Source organism: Herpailurus yagouaroundi, unplaced genomic scaffold (genome assembly GCF_014898765.1).
Source record: "Herpailurus yagouaroundi ecotype Mexico unplaced genomic scaffold, PumYag 100, whole genome shotgun sequence".
NCBI lineage: Eukaryota > Metazoa > Chordata > Mammalia > Carnivora > Felidae > Herpailurus > Herpailurus yagouaroundi.
In genome coordinates, this window is record NW_024412391.1 from 35427291 (window position 1) to 35437680 (window position 10390).

At 41.3% G+C, this 10390-nt stretch overlaps 1 protein-coding gene across 6 annotated transcripts in view; it reads left to right on the forward strand.

Moving 5' to 3' along the window:
* Positions 1–10390, forward strand: part of ELMO1 (engulfment and cell motility 1) — a 641219-nt gene that overhangs the window by 220730 nt on the left and 410099 nt on the right. For all 6 annotated transcript variants that reach the window (XM_040472227.1, XM_040472225.1, XM_040472231.1 and 3 more), the window contains 2 exons: positions 199–239; positions 1273–1345. In XM_040472227.1, coding sequence (XP_040328161.1) covers positions 199–239; positions 1273–1345 — 114 coding nt within the window. The remainder of the gene's footprint in view (positions 1–198; positions 240–1272; positions 1346–10390) is intronic.

Genomic DNA, 10390 nt, shown 5'->3' on the forward strand with positions numbered 1-10390 from the left:
CATTGATATATCGGGCGGTGACGGCTGGTAGATTACACCTTGAGAAAAACACCAGACTCATTGACAACAACCAAGAATAGCAAATGGAAGTTCTCCTTACTTAGATATCTTTTTATTAGGCTCCTTTTCTTCTTCTTTTTTTAATTTAAAATCATGAAATGAAACTAACAGCATTTCCTTTTTTTTGCTATTTTGCAGAAAAAACCACTGTCTGCAATAATAAAGGAAGTCTGTGATGGGTAAGTGTTACTTAGGATACATGTGAGTTGCTTCAGTCCACAAACTGGAATCTAATAAAATATTCCTGTGCAAGTATTATTGCTCTATTATTATTATTTTTAGTTATAACATTATTTATAAGTCACTACCTGACCTCCGCAAAGACATCAAGAATCACTCTGTACGATTTACATGCCCTCTTACACCAAAAATTTTCTGTTGTTCCTCAAAGAGCAGAAAGTGTGAAATGGCTGGTGTGTGCACATTGGGGCCGGTTTTATTTATTTTGAAAAGTTGTGGTTCATTCATCCTACTCAGCAGGGAGCAGTCTGAAGTTCCTGAGGTTAAATACACACCTCATCTGGTATAAATTGAGAGGACCATTCAGGCTCCCATAGAAGACGAAAGAATTTAAAGGACAAGTCAGTGTGTGGTTTTGCTGCCCCATGGAACTTGACAGTGTTACAGCTTTCCTACCTCTCTTTGGCTGGCCTTAACAATCCAAAGGGAAAGCATGTATAGAATTGCATGAGGTTTTTCTGCTCCAAAGCAGAATTATGAAGACAGTGTTACTTGGAGTTTATTTAAGACCTGGGATACTTGATTGGAATGTTTCCATATGCAGCAAGCATAGTGATTAGGGATTGAAGAACAGAGACCATTGGAATATAACAATTATCAAAAATTTAAATTGCATTCATTTCTTCTGTGTTCTTCTTTCTGCTCCATTCCTTCAAAATGGGGGAGGAATATAACATTGTATTTAAACACCCCTGCCTCAAAGCCATGAAAATGAAATGCTTCAAGGTGAGCCACATTCCATCCACTAGGTGTGCAATAGGACCACAATGATCCACAGAGGAAATGATTGGTCAGGGCGATGCAAGGTGGGCTAATGTCATTCCAGTGTTAGGAAGCTCACTGGGGGGTGTGTTGGGTACTGGCCAAATTCCAAGTGTAGGGTGCTTCATCCTTCTAATTCTGTCACACTGTAAAAGTGACAATGACCCAGTTTTTTTGTTTTTCTGATCAGTTTATGCTTATATTTTTAAGGTGGTCCCTTGCCAACCATGAGTACTTTGCACTGCAGCACGCCGATAGTTCCAACTTCTATATCACAGAAAAGGTAGGTCAACCACATTATTTAATCTGGGACACTTCTATTTAAAAAAATTAAAATATGACTGATATTTCCTGTGTTCAGGACTAGACTAGACCTGCTGATCTAAATTTTAAACCTCTATCATCTGTAAAAATAGAGTGTGCAGAGCAAAGACTGCTACTTTAGTATGAACAAGGCAATAGTTAGCGTCTTCAGGAGTGAAGACCAGATATGTTTCTGCATCACGTTTTAGCAACTACATTTGCCTTCTAACTGTGCATATACTAGTCATTCTTATTCCTTGGTTACAGCATTTATTTGATGTTTAATGACTCCTTTCTCAGACTTTTTTTTTTTTTTTAAGAACAATCTCTTAAGTCCTGTTTAAAGTAGTGGAAATGATGATAAGAAACCTTTTCAAAGGCAGCATTGTGTAGACACTGAGTATTCTGTGGCTCAGGGAACCTTGCATTCTTCGTGGGGGATTTTTTTTTTTTTTTTTTTTTTTTTTTTTTTACTCTTTAAGAAGCTTGGAGGAGAAGGAGGGAGTGTTGAGGACTAACGCGGTTGTGGCAGCAAGTAAAAGCAATGTCTCCGAGAGATCCCTGACAGGAGAAGGGAAAACGAATATTTACTCAACACCTACTGTGTGCCAAGGAACTGGGCTAGGCACATTTACATCCGTTTGTGCGTTTCTTCCTCAAGACTAACCTGTGTTGTAAACAGTATTGGCTTTGGTTCACAGATAAGAAACTGAACCATGAAAGTCCAATGGCTTGGCCAATATCTCACGAGTAGTAAATGATACAATCAAAAAACAAGTTTAGGTTTTTGTGCTTCAATCACTTTGCCTTTTGGGAATTTCTAGAAGAGCTTAGTGTTTAGTTAGTTTAGTTTTATGAAGAATTCACTGAAATACATAGAGTCAATATTGTCCTCATGGAACTTTATAACCTTGTGGACTTGGTGGGGAGGAAAGGCTCAAGCCCCCTGAACAGTTTTCATGACAACAAGGTAGTCAGTTCTGGGACAGAAGTGAATACAAAGTGCTTTTAGAGGAGGGGGTTATTGGGTGACCTCAGGCTCCAGACTTTGTTCCTCCCAATCAGCAGTCCCTGGAGTGACCATCAGTTTACCTGTGAATCAAGTGGTTGTGCAAGGTGGAGGCTGTAACGAGGGTCCTGCAGTTACCGTGAGGGCTTGCTGTCCCTAGAGGAGTGTGTGTATGGGGGTTGGGGGCAGATGGCAATTCAGTCCAGCCCAGTAGGAGTATAGCCACAGACTTGGGAATGCTTCTGAGAAATTGCTTTGTTCTTCCCAGATGGACACTGGAATTTTCATAACTGATCATGTTTTTCTCTTCCTACTAATTGACAGAAAGCTGAGAGTCAACAAGTGGACTAGATTTCCTGGCCTGTGTTATATTTAATTTTACTTGTTCCTTTGATGTGTTCTACAAACACTTAGTTTCCTGTCTTTATTTTCCCTTAGCTTCATTTTCTTACTATTTTTCATTGATTCTTTACTGATTTATATAATATGCATGCTCTTTTTCGTGAGGTAAAGAGGGTATAAATAAGTAAGTTAAATGTTAGCAGTTAAACATACTGCTGTGGATATCTTTAAGCAGAATATGGTCTCATTTCAACTCGGTTCACCTTTTAAAGATAACTAAAATATTACAACTTTTAGGGTATTACCAGAAAAGATTGGATGGTTTCCTACTATTTGGAGCATAATACGAAAAAGTGTAAAAAGTATTGAGTGATATAATTATAGGGCGATAGAAGTTATAATGGATTTTTCAAATATCACCAATTAGTGGGCAGTGCTATCAGTTTTGTTGGTTGCAACAGCATAAAAAATGAGAGTAGAATAGATCACAGCACTTCACCTGTGTTGTTTGTAAATCCTTGTGTCGTACACACACATATACAGGACATGTGTATTGTGCTGGTTTTTTTTACCTTGGGTTGTGGTAACAGCCCAAAGTCACGGAATCACAATATCCCTGCATTTGGTTAATCTGTATTGACTTGTGTCCCCTGGTGGCTGTGCTGTAACCTGTCATCATTGGCAGGAGACGTCAGTGTATTGTAGATGACTAGGATGAGATTCTCAGACTGTAGAACATACTCATTGCAAGGAGAACCTTTTAGAAATGGACATTTTCAGATCCCAACCCTAGAGACTCAGATTGAGCTGGCCTCGGATATGGCCTAGGATTTTGCAGTTTAAGAGCCTCCATGGAATTCTAATGGAAACCCTAGGACCACCTGGGGGGATATAGCTCTGGGGCTGTTTTTTGGTACCAGTACCTTGTGTACCACATGCTGTGCATCGTGAACAGAAGTTATGCACTAAGTTTGACTTAGAAGTGTGTGTGCAGCCAATTCTTGGAATAATATAAAAATTCATAAAATATTTATGCTTTTGTTCTAATGAAAATTAATGTATACACAGAAAATTCAAACTACTCAGAACAGTGGGAAAATTATTAAAATTAAAAAAATTTTAATGTTTTATTTATTTTGGAGAGAGAGAGAGAGAGAGACAGGCAGGCAGGCAGGCAAAGTACAAGTGGGCAGTGTCCCAGAGAGAGGGAGACACAGAACCCAAGCAGGCTCCAGGCTCTGAGCTGTCAGCACAGAGCCCAACGCTGGGCTTGAACTTGTGAACCGTGAGATCATGACCTGAGCTAAAGTTGGACGCTTAACCAACTGAGCCACCCAGGCACCCTGGGAAAATTGTTATTTTATCAGGCATCTTAGTTGTTTTTTAGAAAATCTTGTGTTGCCTGAGAACATTGTTAATGTTGAGTTTGAAAGGGACCGCCACCTATGTTTGTCATCCAGTCTGTCTGTCTTCAGGGGGCAGTAGCAGAGATTATTCTTTTCTTAAGAGTTTAGGGAACGAGAAGACTCATCTTCCTAATCATTGCTCTTTGTTTGTAAATAGAATGTCATCACTCTTCCTCCTGCAGCTGTTAGTGGGCACAGCTGTGTGTGCATGTGATACAGAACTCACATGTCATGCACAGGGCAGGAGAGACCTTGGATCCTGGGTCACAGGGGCAAACCTGGGCTGCCTTCAGTCTGCTGTTAGGTTAGTGCAAATACTCCTATACATAGAGCCCATTTTCCATTTTAGCCTCATTTTGGTTACTTACAGCCCAGTGAGTTGTTAGGTAATATTTGCATTACCATGGTAACTGGTGACTAATTTTTGAAACTTGTACATGTTCTTCTTAGTTACTGATTTTCCCTTGCATATGAGGTGGTGTCCCCCCCCCCCCGCCAGAGATAAAATATCACCTGTAATTTGAAAGAAGAAAAATTCTCCAGGCTCGACAAGCTAATGCATTTTGTGACTGATGGACGGATGCTTGTAATTCTCCTCTAATATCCTCAGGAAGGCACCTCCCCTACTTTTCTCATGTTATCCAAGTGCATTTTTCCAAAATAGTCTCATTTGCTTATTGGCCATTAACTTTGCTTTTTCAGTGGGAGAGAATATTATGTTGTTGAGCAGTGTTCAGCAAAAGCATAGCATAGAAATCCTTACAGAAAATTAAGGTTTAGCTACCACAAGCTCAAATTCTGCCCCAGAAATTTTTATATTTCAGGGTGATATCCGAATGAAAGAGAGAGAGAGAGAGAGAGAGAGAGAGAGAGAGAGAGAGAGAGAGGGGCAGGAAAAAATAAAAAATAAAAAGTGAATTGTGTATCTTTTTTCAGCTTTATTGGGGTATAATTGACAAAATTGTAAGATCTTTAAAGTACATGGTGATTTGACATATGTATACACTGTGTAAGGATTCTCCCCATCTAATTAATTAACACATCTATCACCTCATGTGCTTATTTATTTATTTGGTGGGAACATTTAAGTTCTGTTAGCAAATTCAAGTTATATAACACAGCATTATCGACTGTAGTCATCATATTTTGAATTAGATCTTTAGACCTTGTTCGTCTTATAGCTGAAAGTTTGTGTTGTTTTACCAGTCTCTCCCTATGTTCCCTGTCTCCTATCCAGCCCCGGAAACCACTTTTCCACTCTCTGTTTCTATGAGCTGGACTTAAGTGATACCATGGAGTATCAGTCTTTCTCTGTGTGATTTATCTTACTTAGCATAATGCCCTCAAGGTCCATCCATGTCCTTGCTAATGGCAAGATTTCCTCCTTTCTCATGGCTGAATAATATTCCACTGTATATGCCACATATTCTTTTATCCATTCATCCATCGGCAAACACTAAGGTTGTTTCTACACCATAGCTGTTGTGAATAATGTGGCAATGAACATGGAAGTGCAGATATCCCTTTGATAGCCTATTTTCATTTCCTTTGGATAAATATTCAAAAGTGGGGCTGTTAGTTAATATGATAGTTTTATTTCTGAAGAGTTGAGGAACCTCCATGCAGGTTTCCTTATTGGCTGTACCAATTTACATTCCCACCAACAGTGGATGAAGGTTCCGTTTTCTCCACATCCTGGCCAACACTTGTTTATTTATTTTATGATAGCCATTCTAACTGGTGTGAAGTGATATCTCATTGTGGTTTTGATTTGCATTTCCCTGATAATGAATGATGTTGAGTACCTTTTCATGTACTTATTGGCCATCTGTGTGTCTTTGGGAAAATGTTCATTCAGTTTCTCTGCCCATTTTTAAGTGGGATTGTTTGTTTGTTTATTTGTTTTTGCCATTGAGTTGTGTGAGTTCTTTATATATTTTGGGTATTAACCCCTTAACAGATGCAGGATTTGCAATTATTTTCTCCCTTTCCATGGGTGGCCTTTTCATTTTGTTGACAGTTTCCTTTACTATGAAGAAGATTTTTAGTTAGACATATCCTACTTGTTTATTTTTGTGAATTGTGTGTTTAAGTATTCTGGTGGAATTTGTCTTCCAAAAATTTTTTATATGGAGAGACTGCTAATAAGCATTCTAGCTCATTATCCTCATTTCAGTCTGATGATGTATTTTTGTCTCCATTTTACAATGAGGAAGGTGAGACCGAGAGAGAGGTTAAACAACAGGTTGTATAGGTCATGCAGATGGGCAGTGGTTAAGCTGAGTCTTGGACCTGGGTGGGTCTTTCTTCAAAGCTTTCTAGGCCATCTCCTGGAAACATTCTGTCCCCACTGCCCAGGCCCCAATATGTTTATGATTCTTTTCTGTGGACCCCAGACCACTGATCCTGATGGTAATTGCCTCACGAAAATACATACAGGAAGTTACAGCCAGCTTCTTGTGAGCATTTGTTACCAGCTTCAGTCTGTGGCTTCCTTATTCCCTAAAAGGATAACTTGGAGGAAGTTGTAACAAGTAGTGTTCCACTCCCTAGAAATTAGCAAAGTACAGCTGACCCTTGAACAACAGGGGTTTGACCTACCCTGGTTCAGTTATACATAGATTTTTTTCAATAAATATAGTACAGTACTGTAAATGTATTTTCTTTATGATTTTCTTAATACCATTTTCTTTTCCCTAGCTTACTTCCTTGTAAGAACACAGTATATAATACATATAACATACACAATATGTGTTTCTCAGCTGTTTATGTTATTGGTAAGGCTTCCAGTCAACAGTGAGCCATTGATAGTACAGTTTTGAGGGAGTCAAAAGTTATATGTGGATTTTTGACTGAGTTGGACCTCAGTGCCTCTGACTCCTATGCTGTTCACAGGTCAACTGTACATTTTCATTTGGATTGTATGGATTATATAATTGTGCAAGGTAGTATTATTGTACTAATACCGTTCTTTTTAGGAAAGTTGCTTTGTCATCCTTAAACCTAAGCATTAAGAGAGAACAGGGCATAGTGAAGGATGCCTTTGGTAGACTGTATGTTCCACTGTTAACCCCCTACTAAGACCTGTTTCAGAATGTCTGAAGTATAGTGATATACCTTGGTAGGATCTTATTTAGATTAATTCTTATTTTGTAGGAAGAGAGATGGCCAAGCCTCATCTGGGCTCTCTTAGCCAAGCTGGCTGCAGCAAACTTTGGGAAGGAAATGGGGTCATTTGTGGGGCATCCCTTTTTATGCCATTCTCACTTCCCAGATGCTCTTGGTTCTCAAAGGCCTTGAGCCTCCCAGAACCTGGGTAGATAAGGATTGTGTCCCTGGGACTTGTATATTCTACCCGGTCAGGAGATCACTCAGTTAACCATGTGGAATTCACTTCAACTGTCATGCTTTGAGTACTGGGCTCCACAAAGGGCCTAGTGAGAAGAATATGTTCCATTCTCTGCATTCATGATCTCACTGTCTAGTGGGGGGACATAGTCTTGAAATGGGCACAGGTTTTAAGGAAGGAGAGGAAAGAACCGAATAATTATAGGAGGGAGGATAGGAGGGAGGAGGTCACCAAATGGGTCTTTGAGCAGGCTAACTATGTCTGATCTGAATTTGGGAAATATATTCATTTAAAGACCACACTCTTTTTGTGAGTTTTAGCATCCTGGCAGGCCAGTTTGGGAGTGCTCTGGTGGGGGGAACAACTACCATGAACATTTATTGGATGCTTGCTCTGTGGCAAGCTGTCTGCTAAGCGTTTTGCATGGACTGTTTGTCTTATTAAATCTTCATGGAAAGCCTGTGAACTGGGTTTTATTGTTACATGTTCCATTTTACAGAGGGTACCGCTGAGGGTCAGGGGTGTAAGGAAGTAGGCTGGGATTGGACCCAGGAAGTCTGACTCGAGAGCCAGTGTCCCACACTCTTGGGCTGTGCTGTGAGACAGGCATTTCGGCACGCCTCATCATGCCGTACCAGAAATGGGAGACATACCAGTTCTGGTGCTAGAGATGAAAATACATTCTTTCATCATCTTCTTTTGCCTCCCTAGTTTCCTCTGCTGAAAGTCCTCATTCTACCAGCTCTTGACCTCCTGAAAGCCCTTGACTCGACATACATCCTTGACCCAATAACCCAATTTGATCAGCATTGTTGGGCCAAGTAGTTTGCTTTAAAACTTCTGAAGAGGTACACACATCACCAGTAGAGCCTCTTTTCCATTTGGAGCAAAGCTAGTAAGTCCAGGGGAATTGGCTTCACCTCTGTATGGGAGGGTCAGCTTTGTGCAGAGATGGTGGATGACACCTCTGAACTGGGTCGGCTAACACAGGGGTATGTGTCTCCGTTGGTCGCTACAGAAAATGAGAGCAGGAGCGTCCTGTGGCTGGCTCAAGATCGTTGTAATCAAAACAGTTCAAATTTGTACATATGCCTTGGGTAATTTTTATTTCAAACGTGCCCTTTTTTGTACGGTGGATGTAGGCTGTCTAATAAAGAGAGAGCAGGGGCATTTTTGTTAACCACATCTTTCTCTGTTTTGGGTTGGTGTCCTGAAGCACAAGACATCTCACGTCAACCTGGCTCATCTTCTAAAAGTGGCTAAAATCTTGTGGGGTTGGAGGTATTTCTGAGAAAAGATTGGGGAACTTTCTTCTATTTTAGGTATAATGTGAAAGTGCAAAACTTTTTGGATGATAAGATTCTAGGACAATAGAATTAATAGTAGGGGTTTTCAAACTGTAGATCATCCCTCATTAGTGGGAGTTACATCATTTTAGTCAATTGAAAGAGCTTTAAGAATGGACTGTAATAGAGAACAAAAATAACAGTCTGTTGCATGTGTTGTTTTGCTTCTTATACATTCATAAAATACATGCGTAGTCTTAGTTTTGCCTTGGCTTGGGGGCAGAAGTGTTGGAGAGTCACTGAAGATCATTACAAGGGAGGGTTCGCTAGGGAGAATAAATACAAGGCTGTATGTGAAATAGTTTAAGGAAGCCTCGCGATTGGAGTGTGTTCTTCCCTGAAGAAAGTGTCACGCATCCACAGACCACCAACAACACTGCCACCAAACAATATACAAAGCAAACTGAGGCATGTCTTTTCCTGGGGAGCTGTCCTGCCCCTGGTTCCTGGGCAGGAACCAGACGGCAGCTCTATGGCCTGGTGCCCTGTGTCCTTTGCCTATGGTCACAGAGCCAACGGCACCACGAGCTGACACATTATCCTAGCTGGGCCCCCCATACTCTCTTCTGGGAATCTGAAATTCAGGGGTGAGTTGGGTGGTGGTGTTTGCCGGAACGGGCAGTCATATGGAATCACATCTGATGGCAGATAAGTCATCCCGCAAGCCAAATAGTTGGTAGAGCAAGCTGTAAGCGCACAGAGTAAAACTAGCCTGCAGGAAGGATTGAGGTAAGTGGGAATGAAGGCCCCCGAGGGAGTCAGCAGTGGTGGAGAGGGAGAAGCTCCCATCCTGATTTCCCTCTCTGCTTTCTGTGTCCTGTCTTTGCACCCCTGAGAGAGGACCTGCCGGGGCTTTGCAGTCCCACCCCTTTACTTAAACCACTTTATGTGGGTCTTGGTTACTCTTGATCAAAGAACTTTCACGGGCATAGGCATTTTAATTTGAGCAAACCAGAGCCCAGGAATGTAAATTTCCTGACCCAGCCGCATTCCCTTTTCTGCCGCCTACGGTAGAAGATTCTGGATTTGTTCAACAGAAGCCACTGTCACCACCTCTGCAAGCTGCCCTCTGCCAGGTGTGACCGGCACGGGCCCCCACCTGCAGACCTGAGCCAGTGCCCCAGGACCGACTCTCAGCAGGCAGCAATGCAAAGAAAAATGTTCCTGCTTTTCACCTTGCCCTGTCCGCTCAACTCTCCTGGGGTTCCTGACTCTAAGCATTTCTTCCGTGCTGCCCCTTTGCTCTCTCCCGTGCCTTTCTCACAACCTGCTGCCTGCTGTGGCCTTGTTAAAGACTCTACGTTCACATGTGCCTTGCTGCTGAGTTCTCCCTTTTTTTAACTTGTGATTGAACCTGACTTTTATTATGGACGCTCCTTGCCCTGATGGCTGCTGGAATGCCTGTCACCAGCTTTTGGAAAGCACTGGACTCTCCTAGATAGGCTACTTGTACTGGATCTGCCAGCTTATAACCCAGGGCTGTCAAGCAGAAACAGCCATGCCAGGAGGAAACAAAACAAAACAAAACAAAACAAAACAAAACAAAACAAAACAAAACAAAACAAAACAAAAC